This window comes from Larus michahellis, chromosome 9 (assembly GCF_964199755.1).
Source record: "Larus michahellis chromosome 9, bLarMic1.1, whole genome shotgun sequence".
Lineage (NCBI taxonomy): Eukaryota > Metazoa > Chordata > Aves > Charadriiformes > Laridae > Larus > Larus michahellis.
Genome location: NC_133904.1, coordinates 36,735,497 through 36,761,752, shown reverse-complemented (window position 1 = coordinate 36,761,752; position 26,256 = coordinate 36,735,497). Strand labels below are relative to the sequence as shown.

The window sequence follows — 26,256 nt, the reverse complement described above, 5'->3', positions numbered from 1 at the left end:
CTGCATGTCCTTCTTATAAAACAGGTGATTTTTATTTTTTTTTTAGCAATTACACTTAAATTGAAAGTCAGAAGTTAATAAATTGATGTGTTCAGAGAAATAGTAGAGATGGCAAAGGTGAGTGGATTGAGCTTCTGATAAGTATTCAAAAGTTGCTACAACCTGTACAACACAGGCAGAAAAATCTTACTACTTGCTGTCAGAAGACTAGTTTGAAAGTAATGGGGAGATAAAAAGTGAAAAGGGTGAGAGCCTGTATCCTGTAAACTGGGTTAATTTATGAAAGGTGTAGTGTAGTTCAGCAGTTTGAAAACCCATATGTAGCAGGCGATAAGGTGTGATGGCTCAGCCATATCAGCTGGCAGATTGTGGAGGACTGATAGTGTCCAGAGGGAAGCAGTGACAAACAGCGGAGACTGACAACTCTGGATATGGGCCTAAAAGGCCGACTGCTCCTGGCCTCAGGCAGTGCACTTGAGGCTAGGGAAAGGCACTTGTCTCAAGAAATTCTGAAAGCTTTGGGAGGAGAAAATCTGAAATAAACAACATACAATGAGAGGGAATAACATGTTGATTATGAAGCAGTATAGCTTTTTAACAAAAGCATAGGATAAAAGAGTCGTGTATGCACTCATTACAGTAAAAAGGCAAGACTAACATTTCCTGGTGTCTAAAACTGCCTAGTGAAAATCCCCAGGGTAGTATTTTTTTGTAAATTAATTAATACAAACATATCAAGAAATGATTCTACCTGGCTGGATTTTGACAAAACTAATACAGGACCCAAAGTATATATGTACGTGGCTGATTTAATAGAAGCTTTGCATAAGGATGTAGATCTGTCATACTCAATGGACCTGTTTGTTTCTAAGGTTGTCGGTGCAATTCTGCTATTCGTAGTGTTTTATATCCTGAAAAGTTACATTTTAGGCAATAAAATAAAGATTTTATTTTACCTGTTCAGCTTCTGAGAAAATATAATCTTACATTCATTTTTCGTATTTTCGTGTCATAGCAGAATTACCACTCAGACTTCCTTGAATTCTGTAAATAATTTTAAACAGCAAAAAATATTTTAAATAGTAAAAACTATAGTTTTTACTATTTAAAATAGGCTTTTTCTTGTTGCTGTTAAGGGAGTCCTTGGTGCTTTCTTGTCAGTAAGGCTGCACCTATTATTTTCCTCAGGGTTTAACAAAATTGTATGTTTTTCTTGTTTGCTTTGGTGTTTTCTTGAAGAAGAGATTAAACATAATTCCTTTCAAGCTTGCTAAATTTGAGTGAGATATATAGGTAACTTGAAGTTTTACTTGTATTTTGACAGTGAAAGCAAGTTGAATACACTAGTGCAGAAACTTCATGACTTCTTGGCTCACTCATCGGAAGAATCTGAGGACGCAAACTCTCCTCCAGCATTATCTAAAAACAAAACTATAGGTAAAAAGACATTTCTTTTATTTTTAATGTATATATGATTCTAAAGTCAAATAACTTTGTTACTTCACTATATCACAGTTCACTGGGGCAATTATGCAAAGTCCTAATGTGATTTAAGTGGCATGAAATTCAACAAGAGCAAGCGTAGGGTGCTGCACCTGGTGAGGAATAACCCCATGCACCAGTACAGGTCGGGGGCTGACCTGCTGGAGAGCAGCTCAGCTGAAAGAGACCTGGGAGTCCTGGTGGACAACAGGATGACCATGAGCCAGCAATGGGCCCTTGTGGCCAAGAAGGCCAATGGCATCCTGGGGTGGCCAGCAGGTCGAGGGAGGTCATCCTCCCCCTCTACTCTGCCCTGGTGTGAGGCTGCACATGGAGTGCTGTGTCCAGTTCTGGGCTCCCTGGTTCAAGAAGGACAGGGAACTGCTGGAGAGGGTGCAGCAAAGGGCTACCCAGATGATTAGGGGACTGGAACACCTCTCTTAAGAAGAAAGGCTGAGGGATTTGGGTCTCTTCAGTCTGGAAGAAGGACGGCTGAGGGGGGACCTTATCAATGCTTCTAAATACTTAAAGGGTGGGTGTCAGGAGGATGGGACCAGGCTCTTTTCAGTGGTGCCCAGTGACAGGACAAGAGCTAATGGGCACAAACTTGAGCATAGGAAGTTCCACCTAAGCATGAGGAGGAACTTCTTTCCTGTGAGGGTGGCAGAGCACTGGAACAGGCTGCCCAGAGAGGTGGTGGAGTCTCCAACTCTGGAGACATTCCAAACCCGCCTGGACGCGTTCCTGTGCAACCTGCTCTAGGTGACCCTGCTCTGGCAGGGGGTTGGACTAGATGATCTCCAGAGGTCCCTTCCAACCCTATGATTCTGTGATTCTATTTCTGTGCTAGGCGTTCCTTGTTCAGTTTTCCTGAGTGTGTAAGGCTAGTATCTTGTTTTTTCTGCTGAAGTAAAGCTTTTGCAGTCCTTCTACTTGTGGAAAAAGTTCTGGAGATTATACTTTCATAATTATTTGGAAAAGATTTCTACGTGTAATCTGGAAACATTTGAAAACAAAATAATACTTCTGAAAAACCTTGAGTCCTACGCTAGGTCAAGTTTGGTATTAGAAATTTTTACTTACAGGTTAGAAGTAAGTAATGAATTTTAAACATTTTGTTTTGGTTAGTCGCAAAAAGTGAAAATATTTCATGAGTACTGAGTAAAATTTGTTTCTAAATTTAACTAGGTTAAATCTGTTTCCTGGTTTAATTAGGACTGGATACAGGTGCAAAACCTTTCAGTCTCTACTGTTTAATGAGCTAAAAGTTGTGCTGAAGTGATGGAGTACAGGAGAATGAGAGTGTGTTGGCTGTGTTACGGAGTTTATTTTCGAACTTCTGTTGTCCTAAATAATGAACTTATATGGGTTTTCTGGTGTGCCGTTACTATCTTTTATTATTTTGTCTTGAGAGAGAGACTGCTGCTGTTGGTGCTAACCTCCTTGTGTCACTATCAAACTGAACTGTTAACATAGGAAAAAGAAACTATTCATGTGATACTTCAGCAGAATAATAAACTAAACTGTGGTGCAGTGGAAGGTGTCCCTGCCTGTGGCTTGGGGCTTGGAACTAGATGACCTTTAAGGTCTCTTCCAACCCAAACCATTCTGTGATTCTAGCAGAAAATTGATTGTTTTTCCAAAACTGAAGTGTAAGGAATATAGTAAGTTGCAGTGCTAGCAGTCTTATGTTAAAATCACCAATGATCATGATACATATCCTGTAATTATGCTACCACTTGTGTCTTTCTCAGTAGTGCATCTATTAAAATATTACTAAGCCTTTTGAGCAACTTCATACAAGTATCATTGAATAACTGAACTTGAAGCTTTCCCTTCCATTACCTGGACTGGTGGATGGAACAGGTTCTAATAGGTTGCATGGCTTTAGGTTTTAAATTCCACAGTTCCCAAGATGGAGAAATGGGAATTCTCTATCATGTCCTGTATCAAATGGAATTTTTGTCCGTGGTTCCATGATCACAGATTTAATACTGTGTTTTTAATGTGAAGATGTGTAAGTGAAAATACTTAAACTAACCTCTTAGAGATTAAAAAAATGCACTAACTGTATTATTTCTTCATACAGCATTACACTTTAATTTCTTCAATATTTCTTCGACACTGGGAAGGCTGTCTTTTAGGCTGTCAGCAATTTAACTGAAAATAATTTCTAAATTATTTCTGTAAAATGTATGCTATTCAGTGGACTGTTGTTCTGTTGTGCAACAGTTGATCTCTGAAAGTCACACAGTCATCTTTATTCACACTGGTGAAACATAAACAATGCGATGATGTACAATGTGAAGAACTTTTAATATTTCTTGCATTTCACTGTCTTTCTTTAATTTTTCTCCATAGGTAAGAGTAGAGAACCTAAAAGTAGTCTGGCTTCAATGGAGAACAATAGAGAAGAGGTAGGAATAAAAATGCTTTTGAATTTTAGTTGCATGTCTAGTGCAGAATGGCTGGTATAGAAAATGCTAAATTCACTTTGTTGCAGTGGTCATGAGCTGTTCTCAGTCGGTTCTCCAGAAAGCTGAGAACTTCCAGCAGGTAGTGCAAGTGAGAACTGCAAGGAGAGAATTTCCTCAATGTCACGAAGACTCAGTGCTTGAGATACATGCAGTGTTTCTCTCTGAATGTCTCAACTTACAACAGTGCCCTCTCTTAATTTCTTTGAAGGTGTTTGCATAGGCAGGTTAGTCAGCGTTAGTGACTTAGCTGAGAGTTTGGCAACACCTATTTTTAAATCTGTTTTTAAGAGAATAATGACTTCTTGTAGTCTTACTACTGATCTGAAACTCCATAGATTTAGTTTAACTGGACTGGCATACTGTTGAAATTGAGTGTCACTTTGCTAATGCTTTTCCTACCTTTTTTTTTTTTTGTAAGAGCGCTGGTGACTTCTGAGATGTGTTCTAGTTAATGTAACAAACTGTTTTTGTTGACAGGTCACTTGGTCACAAATGTGTTGACTTTTTGATTTTTTTTCTTGGTTTTAGGGCAGTAGTTCTTCAGAAAGAACCAAATCCTTAGGATCGTCACGTTCAAAAAGGTTGGTTTGGAAAATTTAAATAAATAAATTACTTTTTAGCATGTGAAACTGTACAAAAGTCCGTGCACTTTGCCTGATACTTTTAGTATACACCAGTATAAATCTAGTTATAAATCTAAAGTTAGCAGACTGCTGGTAAAAAAAATGCCTCATACTGCACTTAAAATTCAGACCATCTTTCGGGGTCAAAGGTTAAGATCATAAAGCTTGATTTTTATTAACAAAGGTAACAATATTATCCTATGTCTTCAGGACAAAAGGGTTTATACAACTGTTTCTTCACTCTTTCTATTCCTACATGCAGGATTCTTCCCAAAGTGTAAATTGGGTCATACAGAAAAAGGGTTTATTTACCTTACTGTTGGGAGACTGTGGAATCAAAATGTTTCTTTAAGCTGTCCTCTGCAGAAACTGCCGTTTGCTGTCTCTCTGCCTAATGCTTTTCTGCTTTTTGATTTAAAAAAGTATGGAGTTAACTGTTCACCAAACAGTTTGAACCTACAGGAGACAAATTATATGTGACCTAAGTAACAGCAAACTTACTCTAGCAAAACTCCTCATCTTTTGCTTTCAGCTGATGCTTATTCAAGTTATGTCCTTCGTGATTTTTTTTTTTTAAATCCCAGTATACTGTATAGATGGGTGAGCTCTCCTAAATGCATGATTTCAACAACTGCCTTCTTATTGTTCCTTAAAAGTGTTGTATATCTCTTTTCACTCTCCTTTTTGTTGAAGTTGATTTTATCACGTCTGCTGGAATTGAGTAATACTCTTCATTCTCCTGTTTCTGTTTGTCTTGATTCATATTTGCAAGTGTGGTTTTATATTTGGCTTTAATTTCTCCCTCATATTCCGAATCCAGTGTTCTGCTGAACTCTTTCAATTTATATTATTTATACCCTCTTACTTTTTTGCTTCCTGTCTCATCACTAAAGGTATTTTCACTCGTACATTTATCATACTGTGTCTGATACTGGCACAAACAATATCCTGCAGTAGTTCATGTATTACCTTCAGACTGCTGAAGATTATGCTCAACATTTTTGTTTTTTTCTTTCTTATTTTCTCCCTGCCTCGACATAGTAAATTCATTCATTTTAATGGATTCAGTTCTAAGTTATGTTTGTGTGAAATTCTGGCAACCGGTCTTTTTATTCAACACTCAGCTTTTTCATTTCTTTCTGCATTTCCTTTATTTCCTTGCAAGCATCTTTTCTGCCAGGCTGCTTTTTGTCATTTGCTAATACCTGTGTGTTCTCTTTGTGCTGCCTGTTAAACTGGGAATGATGGATAAAATTTCTGAGCAGACATTCACTTGTGTTTCATTTAGGCTTTTTTCCTAAAAGTGTGACTTTCCTGCTTGCCTTCTTACAAACACATGAAACCTTGATTTTACAAAAAGAAAATACGGCAACCCTGTGAAACAAAAATACTTTATTAGTATATCTTTTTATTTCACATAGGAGGGGAGAATTCCTGTTCCTAACAAGAAATTACAATTTGTTGTAATAACTCAGAGCATCCCACCTTATAATGTCTTAAATGAATTTAAAAAGAATATAGGTTTCCCCAGTTAATAGGGTGTTTTGCTTGCAAAGCACTAGGCTTACCTGTATTGCAATATGTAATATTTGTCATGGTGTGATTTTTTTTTTTTCTGTTTATGCAGGAAACCTACAGTTGTAACAAAATATGTTGGATCAGATGATGAACAAATCTTAGATGAAACTGTAAATGAAGATATTTCAAATGAAAACTCAGAAAATGATGTTGATATGAAAAGCTTGCCTAAAGGTAGTTCATGTCTCTCTGTGTTTCTGAATTCAGCAAATTAGCCAAGATTTTGATGCAGCATAAATAATTAAGTAGAATGCATGGGTGCACAAACACACACACACACAAACACCCTGTGTGTGTGCATTTGAAAGAGGAAACCAAGCACACTTAGTTTTGCACCCAGCATACTTTAATCTGTGGGTACACCAGGGTGTGCTGGTGGCTTACTTTCAAATGTCTATTGACAGCAGTATAAAACCAACATGAAACAGGGGAAGTGATTTATTTCTGGTTTTTTAGGAGTCTCAAACTCTGTCACTTTCAGGTCTTAATTAGTTTATCGTTCTGTGTTTGAGATTATTAACAATTAGATCAACAGAAGCAAAACTAAATCTGGGAGGTTATCTATTTTTAAGTACCCGTTTTAAAATAGTTAATACTATAGGCCTACATCTCGCTCTTCTTAACTATAGTGTGAGTTTGATTAATCTCTTCCATTTCTTATCTGTGAAAGTCAAAGGAAAAACTGGAGGGACTGCTGCTGCTTACTGCATGAGTAGCAGTATTTAAAGCAGTCACTTTAAAATTATTTTATCAGAATCTTAGATTATTTCCAGTGTCCTCACAACAAAAGTATTAAAACTGATCTCTTAAGTAGGAAAGATGGTTTTTCACCCACATAATTTTGATTAGTACTCTTCAAATAAAAAAGTAAATTTCTGAATTTTGTTAAAGACAAAGCAGGTTTTATTCTGTTGCTTTTTCATGAAATGACTTCAAATGAGAAAAACAGAATAGAAAGGGGGAAAGAGAAAAGAGCAGTTAATCTAAGGCTTTTACTAGATTTAAGTGACCTAACCAAAGTTCTTTATCTGTAGCAATGCACTGCAAATTCCTGTACAACACACACCCAGCAGTATGACAGTCCTGTTCTGCATGTACCTCATCAGGGCAAAGAGAGCAGAATTTGCTCCTCAGAGCCCGTTCAGTCTTTGGCTTTTGTCCTACAGCTGCAAAACAGACGTAGTTTGAAGTGTGTGGTGGTGGTTTGGGGTTTCACTTTTGTCTCTTTTTTTCTGTGAACGTCTGTGCATTCAAAACTTTGTTGAGTTTTAGTCACCAGATTGCACTATTTTTTTTTAAGGTACTAGGTTGGCTGTTATTTAAACAGGACTTTCGCACTTCATTTGGATGTGTAATGGTTTCCAATTTCTAAATAAAATTATTCTAGGTACAGTGGTTGTACAGCCTGAGCCAGTGCTGAATGAAGACAAAGATGATTTTAAAGGGCCTGAATTTAGAAGCAGAAATACCGTTAAAATGAAACCTGAAGCTCCCAAAAAGCGTGGAGGTAAATACAATTTAAAACATTTATTAAAACGTGTTTAAATTGTTGCTCATGACCACATTTGGTACATCTAAAAATTTTTCGTATTTCTAATAAATTATCCTAAAAATACCTCCACTCTTCTGGCTTTTTCTTCATTAAGGATTCTAGCTCGCTGAAATTAGCCTCCACTGCTGTGCCTGCAATGCAGCAGTGAAAGCTAAGATTAGTTCTCATTAAACTACTTATTTTCAGTAGCTATAGGATGCATCATTAGGTACTCCATATGGACCCTTCGTGCTTTGTATTTAGAACAGTTGCCTGGTTGCTATCAGGTGTTACAGGTATTCCTTTTTTAAGGAGTTACATTGGAACACCATTGATACAGGAACATCCACTGACTCACCAAGAAAGCAACCATGTTTGAGCAGAGATATGTATAGGCGTATATCAATCAGTAAGCTAACAAGAAACCTAAAACCTCTAACAACTCAAAAACCTTTTTTATTTTGTTTTTAAATTGTGGGAAATTCCCTACCAGTGGGCCCTTCTAAGGAAGGATATCTTTGAAAAGCTGCTGTGCCAGCTAGTTTTCCGTATCTGCTGCTAAAACTGAGGAGAAGTTAGGTAGATAACAGTGATAACAAAAACTCATCCCATTTGATTCCAAAGAGTAAAGGAGAGGGAGGATTATTTATAAAGTAGCCAATAAGAAGGTAGATATTTTTAACGCTGCTAGCAATATCTTAGTTCACACACCTACAGCGCTACCCAGGGCATTCAGACAAACAGCTCTTGTACACACTATTCATTCTTCCCATTGTATCATTTGAGATCCTTGCTGTGTTTTAAAGTGTTATTATAATTTAATAAGTGCTATTTCTCCATCTGTGGTTGAAGGGGAGTGAAATGGACTGTGTGGAAATGTGCTTGTGCATACATATGGGCTCATGCATGACTTTAATCGCATTTTGAGAACTGACATTTTCTCTAAATTATTAATCTTTGAAAGTTAGTTTGTTCTCTTCGTGCAAAATGTCCTGTTCAGCCTATAGGAATGCTTTTTTCCATTTGTGTTTAGAACAATTTTACAAGAGGTCCAATGGAAATCTTCAGGTGTATAGTGTTAAAAGGAAAGGACACTTCTGCTTGAGCTTTGTGGCCTGTGTCTGCATCCCCAGTACAATTCGTATGACCTGCCATTCCAGATTTTTTTTCCTCCATTCCTAGAGAATTTGCGGGCCTTCCTTTGGGCTGGTTACTTGTGTACTGGTGCCTGACATAAGATAATAATTTTGGAAGGGACATCAGGAGTTTGAAGCCATACCTTTGTCCAGGGCAAGCTCAGCTATGTCTGTGTCACTGCTGATAGTCTCTGACTTGATTTTAAAGCTATCCAGTACATGAGTTAAGCTGCTGTCAACTTTCAGGGAAATGGCATAGGTATTGCCTGCAGCTGTGTTGTCCCCATTTCCAGACCAGGAAAGGTGTCCAGGCACAAGTGACGTGACCACAGTCTTCCTCAAGAGCAGCCAGATTAGGGATGTATGAAACCAGTTTTGTTTTGTGACCTGCACAGAAGAGACAGTGCAGATCCATTTATTCTACATCTGCATGCAGCAAGTCTAGTTACGTGAAGTGGCACTTACCTTTCTCTTGCCACTAGAACGAGGTGCCAAGCCTGTGCACATAGGAAGTTAAGCACGCAGTATGCGTAACAAACAGGGGGAGCTTGAAGCCATGATGCACCAGGAAAACTACGACATAGTGACTATCACAGAAACGTGGTGGGATGCCTCACACGACTGGAGTGCCACAATCAATGGCTACAAGCTCTTTAGGAGGGACAGACGGGAAAGGAGAGGTGGTGCAGTGGCCCTGTATGTTAGAGAATGCTATGAGAGCTCAGAAATGAAGTATACTGATGGTGGGGTGGAGAGTGTTTGGATTAGGTTAAGGGCTGATAAAGCTGATATCGCTGTGGGAGTCTGCTATAGACCTCCCAACCAAAGCAGTGAGGCGGATGAAGCTTCCTATAAGCAGCCGGGGGAAATCCCGCTGTCCCTTGCCGTTGTTCTTGTGGGGGACTTTAACCTCCCGGATATCTGCTGGGAATACAACACAGCTGAGAGGGAACAATCCAGGAGGTTCCTGGAATGTGTGGAAGATAACTTCCTCACACAGCTGGTAAGTGAGCCGACCAGGGAAGGTGCCTTCCTGGACCTGCTTCTTGTGAACAGGGAAGAACTTGTGGGGGAAGTAAAGGTTGGTGGCCATCTAGGGCACAGTGATCATGAGATGATCGAATTTCTGATTCTTGGAGAAACAAGGAGAGGTGTTAGTAAAACTACCGCTTTAGACTTCCGGAGGGCAAACTTTGACCTGTTCAGAAGACTGCTGGACAAAATCCCTTGAGAGGCTGCCTTGAAGGATATAGGAGCCCAGGAAGGCTGGACATACTTCAAGAGAGAAGTCTTAAAGGCACAGGAGGAGGCTGTCCCCGTGTGCCGAAAAACAAGTAGGCGGGGAAGGAGATCAGCCTGGCTAAATAGGGACCTTTGGCTGGACCTCAAGAACAAAAGGAGAGTCTATGACCTTTGGAAGAGGGGGCAGGTTTCTCATGAAGACTATAAGGATATAGCGAAGCTATGCAGGGAGAAAATCAGGAGAGCCAAAGTGTAGCTAGAGCTCAACCTAACTACAGCTGTTAAGGATAACAAAAAATGTTTCTATAAATTCATTAACAACAAAAGGAGGATTAGGGAAAATCTCATTCCCTTATTGGATGCAGAGGGAAACATAGTCACAAAGGATGAGGAAAAGGCTGAGGTGCTCAATGCCTACTTTGCCTCAGTCTTTAGCAGTGGAACTAACTGTTCCCTAGGCACCCAGCCTCCTGAGCTAGGAGACAAGGAGGGGAAGCTGAACGAGGTCATGACAACTGAAGAGGAAGTGAGCAGTGACCTGCTACGCCGCTTGGATGCACGCAAGTCTATGGGACCGGATGGGTTACATCCAAGAGTGCTGAAGGAGTTGGCAGACATGCTCGCCAAGCCACTTTCCATTATCTACCTGCAGTCACGGCTAACTGGGGAGGTCCCAGTGGACTGGAGGGTAGCAAATGTAGCGCCCATCTACAAAAAAGGCATAAAGGTGGATCCAGGAAATGATAGGCCTGTCAGTCTGACCTCAGTAGCAGGGAAGGTCATGGAGCAGATCATCTTGAGTGCCATTACAAGTCATATAATGGACAAGCAGGGGATCAGGCCTAGTCAGCATGGATTTATGAAAGGCAGGTCCTGCCTGACGAACCTGATCTCCTTCTATGACAAGATGACCCGATTATTGGATGAGGGAAAGGTTGTGGACATTGTCTACCTAGACTTTCGAAAAGCATTTGACACTGTTCCACATAGAATTCTCATGGAAAAACTGGCAGCTCATGGCCTGGATGAGCATACGATCTGCTGGATCAAGCACTGGCTGGATGGGCGGTCCCAAAGAGTGGTGGTCAATGGAGTTAAATCCAGCTGGGAGCCGCTCACAAAGTGGCGTCCCTCAGGGCTCAGTGTTGGGACCATTTCTGTTGAACATCTTTATTGATGACCTTGATAAGGACATAGAGTGTAGCATCAGCAAGTTTGCAGATGACACAAAGCTAAGCGGGAGTGTTCATCTACATGAGGATAGGGAGGCTCTACAGAGAGACTTGGATAGATTGGACCGATGGGCCAATGCTAATGGAATGTGCTTCAACAAGGCCAAGTAGCGGGTCCTGCACTTGGGCCACAACAACCCCATGCATCGCTACAGGCTTGGGGAAGTGTGGCTGGAGAGCTGCCCGGCAGAAAAGGACCTGGGGGTTCTAACTGACAAGCGGCTGAACATGAGCCAGCAGTGTGCCCAGGTGGCCAAGAAAGCCAATGGCATCCTGGCTTATATTAGAAATAGTGTGACCAGCAGAAGTAGGGAGGTGATTGTCCCCCTGTACTCAGCACTGGTGAGGCCACACCTTGAGTATTGTGTCCAGTTCTGGGCACCTCAATGTGAGAGAGATATCGAGGTGCTGGAGCGAGTGCAGAGGAGGGCAACGAAGCTGGTGAAGGGCCTGGAGAATAAATCTCATGAGGAGCGATTGAAGGAGCTGGGACTGTTTAGTTTGAGGAAGAGGAGGCTGAGGGGAGACCTCATCGCTCTCTACAGCTACTTGAAAGGACACTGTAGAGAGGTTGGTGCTGGTCTCTTCTCACAGGTGATTAGCGACAGAACAAGAGGGAATGGGTTCAAGCTGCAGCAGGGTAGGTTTAGGCTGGACGTTAGGCAAAAATTCTTCCCAGAAAGAGTGGTCAGACACTGGAATAGGCTGCCCAGGGAGGTGGTGGAGTCACCATCCCTGAATGTGTCTAAGACTCGTTTATCTGTGGTGTTAAGGGATACGGTGTAGGGGAGAACTTTGTAGAGTGGGGTTGATGGTTGGACTCGATGATCCCAAGGGTCTTTTCCAACCTAAATGATTCTACGATTACTGGTTTAAGCAGGTAAGCGTGTAGTCCCAGTTACTTGAGATCCTGAATTCTATGCGTAGTGCAGGTAAATAAATAATGAAACAAAAGATGCCATATATTGTTCTTTATGGGAGTGCATCTTTGCATTTTTTTTTAGGAGTTATATGTCCTGTTTATATTAGAAATAGCAGTAGTAATAGAACTCTTGCCTTTCTAGCATCCAGATGCTATTATCCAAGACTCTAAGAGGCATTGTATCAGGCCTTATTTTCAAGTTTTGTGTCTGCAGAGTGGTTATGGTTATATTTTTGCTAATAAACTCATAGTTAGGAATGTCTTCAAAGTAAGTATTAATGAATTAGTAGTTGTTTAATTTCTTTGGATCTTCATCATTTGTAGGAGTAACATGGTTTACAAAGATTTGCCTGATAAATTATCTTTTTTTTTTTTCTGGTGCCAACTTGCAGATTTTAGGCAGTAGTGCTTCCCCTTAAAGTCATAGAGAAGGGGAAAGCGGCTTGGGACTTCACAGTGAATAGCGTGTTCTTCCTCAGTTGGCTATTACTCTCTGTCATTCTTACACCCATTTAAGGGCTGTGATGTTTGACAAAGCCTGGGTAGGCTTCTGTACTGCTTGGTATAATAGAGTGGGGTACTCTTTTCCAAGTAGTACAATACTATGGATGTGTTTACTAAACATTTGAGCTTTTCTGGGGGACGTAAGAGTGCTTTGCAAGTCCACGAGCTCCGCAGTACATGCGATCATGCATGCATTGAATTTGAAGACAACAAATCATGTATTAAAAATTTCAGACGTGCTATTTTCACTGAATTGTAGGGGTGTATTAGTTGTTTTTACTGGCCTGTAGGCTATGTGAGATTGTGCTTTAATAGCACATTGGTAGTACCATGTATTGTATCTTGAGAATGTTCATCCAGTTCCTTAACATTGTGTTGTTGGTGCTTGCTTTTAATTCTGTGGTAGTCATTACTTTAAAAAAAAATAAAATATATGTCTGTACTCAGACTGTTACCATTAAATTAACCATTTGAATTCACTTCCTTATACTGCTTAGTGAACATGACAGCAAAAGACAAGTCACAGTTAAGTGATCCCATATCAAACCTCTATCTGCTTGATCCCAAATTAAGGTTTTGAAAGTGTATGAACTGAGCGTATGAGATTTCACAAATGAATTTCCTTTTTCTTGAAAGCATCACTGCTGTTGAAAACAAAATGTTCTCATGGTATTAATTAGTCAGTTTAAGAACCTGGCACATAGCAAGCCTCCCAACCCCAGGTTCATCACCTTTCAAAGTGAATTGCGGGATTGACATTAATGAAACGCTTCCTCAACCAAAATAGGGACAGCAGCAGAGTGGTACACAAACCGTGGGAGCAATCAGCAAGATCCTGAGAACATACATATTATAGCAAAATTGTAGTTTCAAAAAAAACCAACAAACCCTACCATCAGGAAGGGAACAAAAAGTGAAAAAAGATTTCTTCAGGCACTATTACAAGGATTTCATACATCTTCTGTAACGGCTTCCCATATTTTTCTTTGAGAAGCTAAAACTGTATGTGAAAGAAATACCATAATACAAACATGAATTAAAATGGTATAAAATAACAAAGATTAAATGAGGTTGTACAGAATATCAGGGCTGCTTTGAAAGATTTTTAGTGATGACACTTTATTTAGGTGTGTTCTCCTGAGGTGACCAATTTATCTGAATTAAATCTCTCAAAGGAAAAAAATTGTCTCATGGCCCCAAGGGTACTATAGAACTTAGAGATAGATTCTTTCAGTCTTTAAGTGGTGAGTGGTTACAGAAAGATTTTTTTAATGCTGGGTGGTAAAGTAATAAAGGCATATGAAAAACCTAATAGGCCAAAAGATTGTAAGAAAATGAAATAGGTATATACAGATTTTTTTAAAAAAATATATAAATGAAAACAATTAATATGTGGTTTATAATCCTCTCTATAGAGGAAGGACTACATGGAATTGTAAGCTGTACAGCTTGTGGGCAACAGGTGAACCATTTTCAAAAGGATTCGATCTATAGACATCCTACACTGAAAGTTCTTATTTGTAAGGTATGTGGTAAACAGTTCTACAGTTCATACTGTTTGGTTTTGTTTGAAATGTCATATTGGTGGGATTTTTGTGGGAGTAGTTCTTGTTTATTAGCCAATAAACTTTTCAGTCATTAACTGTTGAGAATAAGGAAACTAAAAGCAGAAAACAAAAAGTAAAGCTTACAAATTTATATTACAGTTTACAAATTTATATTATTTCTTTCTTATACCCCATTTAAACTCATTGTGGTTTCTTTATAATTTATTTTTACAGATTTATGCTAGATTTATGCTATTTAATGCTATAATTTTAGTGAATTTTTTGTGTTAAGTGATCAGTCTGAAATTTCTGGCTACTCATAATGTATTATAAGAGCAGATTCAACTCTGGATCTCCTGTTAAAGCATTGTATGTAAAACAACGGTGGAATAAGAAGCAGAAAAGTAGCTTCAAAGCCATCTCAGTTTCACTTGTGTACAGCTCCTCGACTATTATAATTTGTGGCAGCCTCTGTAATGATGGTCTAGTCCGTAACCCAAAACCAGCATCTAGGTCTTCAGCTACGTGGTTTCATGGTGCCTTCAGTTAGGCCTTAATCTGCCTGCAATGGGAAGAGGTGGGGAGCAGGGGAGGAGGGAAACATCCCTTCCCCCTGTTTTGGAGACCTCTCTTAATTTTCAAAGAGATGTAGAGATACTTCTCCTGCATATCTCTGTAGCTGTAGAGATTCTGTATTTATAAAGGCATCTCTAAAGATAGATACAGATCTGTGTTACAATGCAAAATTTGCATTCCCGTTCTCTTCCCTCCTCCTGCTTCCCCCCCAGTTCCAAATTAATGTTACATATTCAGCGGACACACTGTCTCAGGCATGTCTGTCTAGTCTGATGTTCTGGCTCATTCCTCTTATTCATTCTGGCTTGTTTCTTTTATAAAACATGCTTTAGAAAAATCAGCTTATAAGACAACTGTTTTCAGTCTTCGTGGGAGTCCTAACTCTTGTTCCTAGACGCGGAAATCCTTAACGTGCAGCTGTACATATTCTTGCAATGCATTGCAAGAATATCTGGTTCATTTTTGAAAATTGTTTAGGGTGTTGGATTCAATAGCAGTTCTTGACTGCGAGGTCTGCTAACTAATTGTGTCACTTGTTGTTTCCTGTAAATTTTCTGTTTCTGTACTTAATTGAACATGGCATTATGTTAATGTGAGAGAGGGGAACGGAAGTCCCTGATCTGCATACTCCATGTCTTCCATGACTTTCTAGTTTTGCACTTTCTAGTGCCTAGTTTTTCCCTTATTTTTCTTCTGCTTAGGTAAACAGTCCCAGACTTGGGAAGTTGTTTTCCTTTGACTATAAATGTTCCCTCACATGTCTAAACATCAGTTTTTACTGTGGTTTTTTTTTTCCTGATTGTTATTGTTTAGTTGAACAAGTGTATAACTGTTCCAGATAAAGAGGCATCATTATTTTAAATTCAGGTGTTGAAGCCTCTTCTGGATTCTGAATTCACTGATTGAGGTAAAAGGACAGAATTTAGCTAAGAGCTTGTATTAATCCCGATTCAAAGTAGAGCTTCCAAGCCCTGGAAAACTTTCTTTACTAGCAGCTGGGAAAAAGCCCCACACCTTCAAAATTTGGTTATAGAATTCAGCAACTGAAGCCACTCCTACTACTAGCTGAGTTGTAGGGGTTTTTTTCTTAGCATTACCAATTTTTCAATGAAAATGCCTTGTTTGCATCTGGAAATTGAAGCCTTAGATGTTAACATCAGGATAGATGATGAAGACCTTTTTATTTAAAGTCGTACGGGATTGATTGCTAACATAAGGAGCATACAGCTGAAAATTGTAAATTATGTATGATTAATTGTGTCGGGGAATATGTGGTGTTGATTTACATAGGAAATAGATGGAAAAAACTTTCATATTTGAAGAGAAACATTCAGTTGATGTTTCAAAATATGTAAATACGCATCTGTCAAACAAAAGCTTATTTAATTTTCAAATAAACCTTGAGCTATCTAAATAGGAAGTCATGGTTCAGGACCTGTTGTATTTATGGAAGATGTTTTTTAGACTAATACAAACATAAAAAGATTAGAATGCTGGAGACCTTGCAGCTGATGCTTTTAATGGCTTGCTTCTAATACATGCTGAAATTATATGAACTACTGAAATCCAGCAGAGATTTAATAAAAAATTCCTTGTCCTATCTCTTTCTTCACAGACTTGTTACAAGTATTACATGAGCGATGACATTAGCCGTGATTCAGATGGGATGGATGAACAGTGTAGGTAAGTGTACAAAAAATGAAATAACACCCACAGGTCTTCTGTTTTGGGTGTGGGTTTTTTTTTCTTGCAATAATGAAATTATTGACAGATAAAGACCAGTACGTAATGGCTTAGTCAACAATTGTTTCTCGCAAAGAAATGCTCAGCCTGAGGGTTTTTGTAAATATTTGATTGTTATTTTAGTAATTAACAGGAAAGCATTTTATAAAGAAATCCAATAGTAAACACTTGTAAGATGTCACATTTTCAACTAAATAGCATGGCACCTTACAAATACTTTAAAGGTGAGGTTAGAATCTGACATTCTAAACCTTGTGAGCAACAAAAACTTACTTTTCCAGATGCATCTCCCACTTTTGAAATACTAAAGTACTTCTCTGTTAAATATCTAGATATGTAATCCAGTCAAAATTGTGCAGTCAGTGATGCCTATGAGCTTACTTGTCATCTGCTTTTCGGGTTTTCGTCAAAGACTATGCAATCTAGACATAGAACAAAAACCATATTTTTCTTTTTTTATATGTGCCTGCAGTAGTAATATACCAGTTAAAGCTAGAAAGACTTAAGCTAATCCATTTTGCAGTAAAATAAAATATTTTTTTAAAGTTCTCAGAAGAAACATGGAAAATACAATTCAATTAATTTTTTTCTCTTAACTTAAAATCGGTGCTGAAATTGTGTTCGGGTATTACTGGTCATTTCAGTTTTGTGAATTGTTAATCTAAGATCTTAATTTTTCTGACTTTCCAGTTCAGTCAATTGAGTGCTTTTCAGTCATGCTTTTAATTTTGTTTTCAAATAATGGATATCTGTTTATCACCTGAATTTTTAAAATGCAAATTCTTTATCAAATAGTGAAAAATATGTAAATTTCTCAAACTTGTCACCTGGTTGATATGCAGATAAGACACTTAACGTTTCTTATGTCTGATTTCAGGTGGTGTGCTGAAGGTGGAAACTTGATTTGCTGTGACTTTTGCCATAACGCCTTCTGTAAAAAGTGCATTTTGCGCAACCTGGGTCGAAAGGAGCTATCGACTATACTGGATGAAAATAACCAGTGGCACTGCTATATTTGCCATCCAGAGCCTTTGTTGGACTTGGTCACTGCATGTGACAGTGTCTTTGAAAATTTAGAACAGTTACTACAACAAAACAAAAAAAAGATAAAAGTTGACAGTGAAAAAAGTAAAATATATGACCATACAGTCAAGTTTTCTCCAAAGAGAAATAATTCAAATTGTAATGGTGAAGAAAAAAAACTAGATGATTCATATTCAGGTTCACTAACATATTCTTATAAAGCCCTAATGGTGCCAAAAGACTTGCTTAAGAAAACAAAAAAGCTGGTTGAAACTACAGCGAATCTGAATTCTAGCTTTGTAAGCTTTTTGAAAAATGCTACAGAAAATGTAGAAATAAACCCAACTGTGCAACTTTGTCAGTTAAAAGCTTTTAAATCTGTGTTGAGTGACATGAAAAAAGCTCATCTAGCACTAGAAGAAGGTCTGAACCTGGAGATTCAAGCTTTGAATGTTAAAAACAAAGAGAAAAATACCAAAGAGAAAAAAACTGATGTTAGATCAGAAAAAAATGAGGTGAAAAAAGATGAAGGAAAGGAACATGTGGCATTAAAAGAGGATGACACTGTAAAGACACAGAAAAAAGCTGTATCAGAACGGCCTGAGAGCGAGCCCATGGATCAAAGTGTTCCAACAATGGAGCAAACAGATAAGAAGTGTACTTCTGGTGAAGATAAAAGGTCTGGCAGAAACGAAGAGCCTCAGTATAAACCTAATAGTACAGAGGCTTTAGACATGGATATAGTGTCCATTCCCTCATCTGTTCCTGAAGATATTTTTGAGACTCTAGAATCTGCTATGGAGATTCAGATTACATCAGATGAGACAGACAATGGAAATCCAGGAACAGATCACGAGACTTTAAATTCCAATACAAAATTGAACACTCTTATGAAAGATCCCAAAGGTGGTACTAAGTTAAAGTCATCGGCTAAAGGAACAAAAGAGTTGATTGTAAAATTGACTCCTGTTTCCCTTTCACGGTCAACAGTTAAAGCTGGAGATCAAGAAGGCAATCTAGAGAAGGGAAGTAAGGATGCTGATGTAGTACCTAGAGCAGAAAAATGTGATTCTGTAAAACAAAATCATAATGCTGGCAGTGAACTTTCCACGGAGAACGAAACTGTCTCACTTGCAGAGGAGTCTGATCTCAGGAGATCACCACGTGTGAAGACCACACCTCTAAGGCGCCAAGCAGACATCAGTCCTTTAACATCAAATTCAGAAGAAGACAGCAATGACACATGTAATGAAAAATGTAAGAGGAAATCATCAAGACAGACAAGGAGGAAGAATGATAAAAGAAATTCATCTAACAGTATTGTTGATGGTCCTAGCCCTAATAAACTTTCTAAATCAAAAAAGCCATATGTATTAGATAATAGCTCAGATTCTGAAGAAATGCCGGCTGTTCTTAAAGAAGTAGCTATGATGAGTCGCAGTTCTTCAGATATTGATAGTAATAGTGAAGCACCAACAAATGATCAGAAGACTTTAAATTTTCTAAAGAATTCACCAGTAAAGGATGAAAATGGAAAACGAAAAAGGAAAAGTTCCAGTTCTGGCTCAGATTTAGATGCTAAAAGAGGCAAATCAGCTAAAAATTCCACTACTGCTAAAAAGAAACGACAAAACTATTCAGATTCTTCAAACTATGATTCTGAGTTAGAAAAAGAAATAAAAATTCTGAGTAAAATTGAGTCTGCAAAAAGAGCGAAGAAAAAATGCTCACGAAAAGATGATAGTTATGATTCTTCTGAAGAAGAGCAGAGGAAAAAAGTAAGCAGTAAGAGAAAGAAAGATTTGAGGAAACAAAGAGATAAATCTTCTGAAGATGATGATGCTGAAAAGCCTTCCCCAGAGAAGGAGATTAATCATTCTTCTAAAGATAAAAAAATTGGTAAGGGGTCAGCTGCTAAGGAAAGGACAAACAGAGACTTAAAAGAAAAAACTGTAAAGGGAAAGCACAATGAGTCTTCTGATGTTGAGAAGTCTTCACCGGAGAAAGAGGAGAATTGTCCTAAAGGTGAAAAGCTAACTGAAGTTAAGAAGGGCAAGGATTTGAAAAAGAAAAAGGTACAGGAAGATTCTTCGTCAGAGAGTACTGAGAAATCTGCAAAGAAAGAGCATGATTTTGATTCTTCAAAAGACAGATTCAAGAATAAAAAAGGATCAGAAAACAAAACAAAGAAATCTGAAAAACCGAAAAAGAAAAGTTACAAGAAAGAACAAGAAGATTCCTCTTCTGATGTTGAAAAGTTACCTCCAGAGAAAGGAAGTAGCAATTCTTCTGAAAATGACAAAACTAAAAATGAACCAGTGCTTCAAGAAAAGCAAAGGAGGAATTTGAGAGAGAGAGTATCTAAAAGAGTACAGCTTGATTTACCCTCTGATGCTGAGAAATCTCCCCTAAAAGAGGAGAGTTTTTCTAAAGATGCTGTGCGGAGTCAAAAACAAACTGAAACTAAAGAAAAGAAAAAAATAAGCCACAAAAAGAAAATGTCCAAGAAAGAACAGAACGACTCATTGTCCTCTTCTGATGAGGAGTCTTATGAAGACAGTAAGAAGAAGATTAAAAGAGGATCAATGAAAGAAAGTAAGAAGGGTAACTTAAAAAAGAAGGTGGTTTCCACTTCCTCTTCCTCATCTGATAAGGAAGAAAATTATGAACAGAATTCAACAGGTGATGGAAGCAGCGATGAGCAGAAAATTATGCCGGTGACCGAAAACTTAATGCTGTCTGCTGGTACAGGATTTTGTCAGTCATCAGGTGTGCAAAAGATGTTCACCTACACATATTATTAATATAATAATGGAGGAAGTTTGTAAGACTTGTGTAATAATAATCTAGAAGTGAGAATATTCATAAGCAGGTGTAATTACACATTTAAACAGTTGGAGCCAGTTATGTTTTCTGATACTAATTTGGAAGCACCCATTGCAATTTGTGCAGCTTGTCACTTGTAGGGAAGAAAGGATGTGACTGGAAATGGAGAGGCTTAAGAAGTCTGTAATTCCAGCAGGTGTTTCCTTGCAGCACAGCTTTCAAAAGCCTGTTCCTCTTTTGGCTGCCCAGGCACTATTTAGCAGAAGCTGGTTTTAAGCAGTAGGCATGTAGTGATCTCAAATTCGTTAGCTTGTGGTTATGCACTAGGGATGACTCTGAAGACTTGTGGCATTGTAGTATACAATTTAAAAATCAAGTGCCTCAAGATCCTTGTGCCTTATGAGACTTATGAGCTTTAGAGCAGCTGGTGTCAGTTAACAGAAATCTGTCACTGCTTATTGTATTTGTAGCAGGTTTAATAGTAATAATTATTTTTCTTGCCAAGATAGAACTACCTCATCAGTGTCTTATATCTTTAGGAAATTAGAAAGTAATTCAGAACTGCTGAATTTGAACACTTGGTCTTAAAGAACTTTAAAAGGGACAGTAGTTCTCACATTACATGGACAGTACACATTTTCAATAAATGGATTTTCAACTAGAAAAAATGAAATCTATTTGCTGTAACAGGTAAATTGTTTCCTATTTGTTTGCTTCTAATGATGTTTCATAGAACTTTCTGTACATTGACTGCACCGTAACTGTTGGCTCGGATACAGTAGTTTGCAAAGCTGCAACTAAACAAAAAATGAATAAAATCATTTTATTCACAAATGAATAAAATAGCAATATGTTTATGAAGATAGCAGAAGGGACATAGTTGCATTTTGGCTTTCCCGAAAAGCCCTTGTAGGCAGACACTAAGTGCAAAATGAGATGATTGATATCTGTGATTTCTTAAAAAACAAAACGAAACAAAAACCAACCACACACAAAAAAGCCACAAAAAACAAACAAACAAAAAAACCCCCAAACCACCTGGATTTTAAATTAAACATAATGTTCCTCCTTTTTCCTATCAACTTGACGCTGACGCACTTCTTCCCTAAGTTTTTCTGTAGTTTAGTTCCCGGAGAGTTACTAATCTCTGCAGGTGCAAAGCTTGCTTTTCACAGGTGCTGTGCTGCTTTGGCCTTTCAAGGTCCTCCGCTGAAATCAGTTGTGTCTCTGCATGTAATACTGGGAGTTTTAGGGCTTTTCCTGCCCTTGCTGCCAAAACAATGTTTTCCTCAGTGATGCCACTGCTGGGGGAGATAACAAATAATGAACATTTTATATAGTAATGAACTAGTGTCTTGCATGTGGTAATTGCCATGGCTGTTAAAACACTCCCCATAAATAATTGATGATATGCAGTGAGTGTAACCCATATGCAATAATTCTCAGTGTCACTGGACCTTCAAAGAAATATATTTTAAAAATAAAATTGCTCATGTCCAGTGTATGTTCATAGACTTGGTATTGAAATGGCCTAGGAGAAAAAAGTTGGTTGTAATACATCAAGAAGGTGTCTGAGGCAGCGGCAGTGATGGTTTTATTTGCAAGTCACAAGTGGAAAGATTGGATAATGGTTGGATGGGAGAGATGGATAATAGTGTACAAATTGAAAAAATGAGATGATGATGTAGCATGATTGACAGTAGAGTTAGACTGAGAGAAGTGGGTTGGTTTAGCCTGTAGAAGAGAATACTAAAACGGGGGTGTCTTAATTGTTGTCTTCTAATCACCTAATGGGTACTTATAGAGAAGGCTGGGGCAGATGAATGATGAAAGGATGTGAGGCCGTGGATACAAGTTTTGGCAACAAAAACTCTGATTAGATATTAGGAAAAAAATTCTTTACAATGAGAATGGTCAAAGCCTGAAGCTGGTTGCCCTGTCAAATTTTGGAATCCCTGTCCTTGGAAATACTCAAAACTTGACTGACCAAGGGCCTGAGAAAGCTGAGCTTACTTTTGAGTTGGCTCTGCTTTGAGGGTGGAGGTGGAGTAGATTATATCCAAAGGTCCCTTCCAACATTAGTTATTATATGGTTCTATGAGAATCTGCCTTTGTTACATTATTTTAAGAGGAGGCCGACTTGCCCTTTCTCTTCAGTTTGCTTTTGGCTTAATAGGTGGATAAACAAGAGTCTTTTCTGTCTCTGAACAAGCTGTGTAGGTTGATCATTGAATGGGACTTAGAGTTTGCCTTAACCAACAGGGTACTTCTGTTTATCTAAGCCCAAGGGTGAGGAGCTTTCTGTGATCACCTCTTACACAGTCCTGTCAGGCATCTGATGAGCGGCAATTCCAGGACAAGCGTATGTTAAAACAACATATAGTGCCTCTTGCAGCCTAGTTGTAGTCCACTCCCCACAGGTAGAAAATGAACAGTAGAAATCATGAATATGGGGATCTCAGCACATTAGGATTTTGAGGTCTTTTTTCCTAAGCTTAATTTTACTATCTAGCAGATTATACTGATTTATACGCGAGTTAGAAGAAGGAGAGCAAAGAAAGGGGAAAGGCCTGGGAGTGTGCTAGAAATAATGTGAATTCCTCTCAGTTCAGCCAGGAGAGCGCAGAGGAGTTTAAAAGGCAGGTATCATACTGTGCTCTTCTCTCTTGTACGTGTGGCATGCTGTTGGTTTTGATGTCCTTTCCGTATGAGACAGTATCCACATGGTGCAGATGAATTTTGATATTTGCAGTAAGGATAGCACAGGTAGTTTTCAAAACAGAAGTCTTGACACATGCGCAACAAATGTACATGCGTTGTATTGGATACTCTGAAAGCAAAAATAGGCAGGGATTACTGTTCTTGAGCACTCACTAATGGCAGCGGGGTAACTCATAAGTTGGGAAGTGATTCTGCAGTATATTTGTTTCAGCCTTCTTTTCAGTTTACACTTCTTGGGAAACTTAATTTCTGAGTCCTAGGTGGACTACTCAGTCTCTGTTTGTTTTGGTGTAAAAATCCAGATCTCACGGTATGTAATAAGGAAGGAATTGCGAATTATGTGTAGTAGCAAGCATACTATGGATAGGAGTACTGCAAGATGCTTTTATTAATAAAAATAATTATATGTCAAGATAGGTAACTGGCTTTTTTGTTTGCTAGTAGAAAAGTGGTGGTGGTGGTGTTTACTGCTGATTTCACATGTATTAAATGTTCATGTTGCCTGTTTTTTTGTTTCCCCTTCCTCCCCCAGGAGATGAGGGAGAGACTAAATCAAGGGCTGTTCCAATGGAGGAGGAGGAAGATGATGATGATGACGATCCTGAGAATAGGTATGATACCATCCATAAGGACTTAAAAAAGATTATAACACACCCTAGGCGTGGGCGCAAACCGGCACAACGGAAGAGCAAGCAGGTTGTAAAAACCACGACTGCCTGCCTTGTAAAGACTCACTCACGGGCTTCCCGCAAGTTTGAACAAGGGGCCAGAAAACAGAGGCCAAAATCCAGAAATGCAAAGAAAGTTATTTAGTTATCTAACACACCTTGCGTAGGGTGTGTTATAAATGCACTGCAGCACTGTCCATTTTATGTTCTCATTGGAAGTATGAGGTTTGTGACAAATATTTAATTCAGACAGGTAAAAGCTTACTTCTGATAAATGTGAATTTCAGCTAGTTATATCAATAGAAGGTAAAACTTTGCATCTGTGCAAAATGCAGTGCTAAATTATTTTCAGATTGAACTTGGTTATTATTGTTACATAATTTGTCTTTTTAATTGAAAAACATTTTCTCAATAAAGAGAAAACGTAAATGTGGAGAAATCAGTATTAGATATTTTTCAGCTGTTAATTAAATTGAGTTTTAATCCACTAAAGAATACTGAAGTGTCTAATGTGATAGTTAAGGCCCTGATTCTACAAGCACTGTGCATAGGCTTAACTGGTATCAGAGAGACTAATTATACATATAAATTTTAAGTCTGCGTAGATATCTTCAGAATTGTGGCTTATATGTATTGCTTCAGTTTTAAGTTCAATAAAAATGAATCTATGTAAGATATAGTTAGTTAAGACATGTCATATTTTACTAGTACTACTGTAGTTATCAAAATTAGCCTGGCTAGAAAATGTTAAAGCTTCATTTACTAATGAGCGAATGCACAACATGAAGTATTGCTCAATTATGAGCCACAGTTTCTTTTTTTTGGAAGTTATTGTAGTTAGACTAAAGAGTTGTTCAACAAATTTTCATATAGTATTTCAGAAACTGATTTTTTTTCTGCCATATAGCATGTATGGGACCAGCTTCACAGCTTTGCACAGTTGCTGATGGCATCCTTTTCTGCTTCTGAGCCTTACTAGTTTAGAATACGGTATCTTTGTTTCACAGAGTTGTATGTTTTGATCTGTGGCTGAAGTGAATTTTAAAAACACTGTTTTATATCCTTTACGGACCTCAGTTTGGCATCAAAATGTTGCTGCTGATGTAGTTCTTGTTTGTTTTCAGTCATCAAATTTAATCGAATAATTCAGCTTTTAAAGAAAGATGCTCTTTAGGGACTTGACAGCACGGGGTCATAAGCAGAACACATAAACATTGGTAATACAAGACTTTTTTTTTAAAATGATGCTTTAATTTCAGTCCTGTTTTGATTTTTTTTCTTTTTTGTTTGTTTAAGTGTTTCTGGTTGATAACTAAGCCAATCCACTTCTGTCAAAGTTCAGTGTTTATCATACAAATGTTACTGACAGATATTAATTATTAGTTTAAGAGCTATATTGGGAAATGAGTTAACCCAATTGATAACAAACAAATTAGTAATATGAATTTGAGGTTTAAAAATCAGTTTCTGTACTTCATTTCTAAGCTGAATCTTTGTTGAAATTTTTATTAGGGAATATTTTGAATATATATTTGAGATGGGGAGATACTTTGTCAATAAACAGTTTTGTCAACCTTCAGACATGTTAACTGGTAATTGCAGTCTAATTTTACATTCATCACGTGTTGTACTCGGCACCAAAATCAGATATATAAAATGTAAAGAGATGGAAAAAACTTCAAGAATTTAAAATCTTGTTCTTCTGTTTACTCAACACAAAGTGTTTAAATAGTTTACCTACTATTCAGATAAGTTGCCTATTTTCTTCCAGGCCAAAGAGGGTACGTAGTACCTACAGGGTATTTGTAGTGTGGGAACTCTCATGTTCACAAGTCTCTAGTTTAGATGTTCTGTTATTTGCATACCTTTGGATGTGCATGACATGAATTTTAATAGTCTTGAAGTCATCTTTGCCAAAATGCAATATCCAAGTGGATCATAATATGACGTAGAGTGCTGTATGCTTTCATCTTATGTTGTGTAAATATCTATTATTGGTCCTTCTGATCTTTTAAATGGTACTGTTTAATATATTTGCAGTAGTTTTGTTTATTAAGAAGTTAATAGTGTATTGAATGCAGAATGCCTTTAAGTATTTGATGGTTGCAATAAATTTTTGTAAAACGTTTTTCTTGTCCAAGCATTTAATTTAATACAACTCTGACAGCTTGAAAATCAGACTGTTTCAACAAAGACAGTACAGTATTTAGAGCAAGGTGTTTGGCAGTTTTTACTACCTTTTTTTTTAAAAAAAAAAACAAACGTGTGACACTTCGTCCAAATATTCATCTCTTATGTTTTAAATGGTTCTAAATTTTTGTACTAGTATACCAAAGGCCCACTTAATTCAGTAGTGCTCTAGCTGAAAGAATAGTGGCTTTTATTAGCCACATAAAAACGTCCCCTTCCCATGGCCCCAAAGGCT

General features: G+C 38.0%; 1 protein-coding gene across 7 annotated transcripts in view; it reads left to right on the top strand.

The window, feature by feature from the left end:
- ATRX (ATRX chromatin remodeler) overlaps window positions 1-26,256 on the top strand; it is an 84,758-nt gene that overhangs the window by 10,196 nt on the left and 48,306 nt on the right. For 3 of the 7 annotated variants that reach the window (XM_074601610.1, XM_074601609.1, XM_074601612.1), the window contains 9 exons: window positions 1,325-1,437; window positions 3,844-3,899; window positions 4,488-4,540; window positions 6,210-6,334; window positions 7,548-7,667; window positions 14,143-14,252; window positions 16,466-16,533; window positions 17,471-20,385; window positions 23,696-23,774. In XM_074601610.1, the coding sequence (XP_074457711.1) occupies window positions 1,325-1,437; window positions 3,844-3,899; window positions 4,488-4,540; window positions 6,210-6,334; window positions 7,548-7,667; window positions 14,143-14,252; window positions 16,466-16,533; window positions 17,471-20,385; window positions 23,696-23,774 (3,639 nt within the window). The remainder of the gene's footprint in view (window positions 1-1,324; window positions 1,438-3,843; window positions 3,900-4,487; window positions 4,541-6,209; window positions 6,335-7,547; window positions 7,668-14,142; window positions 14,253-16,465; window positions 16,534-17,470; window positions 20,386-23,695; window positions 23,775-26,256) is intronic. The other 4 variants (XM_074601611.1, XM_074601613.1, XM_074601614.1 and 1 more) reach the window with 3 other exon arrangements.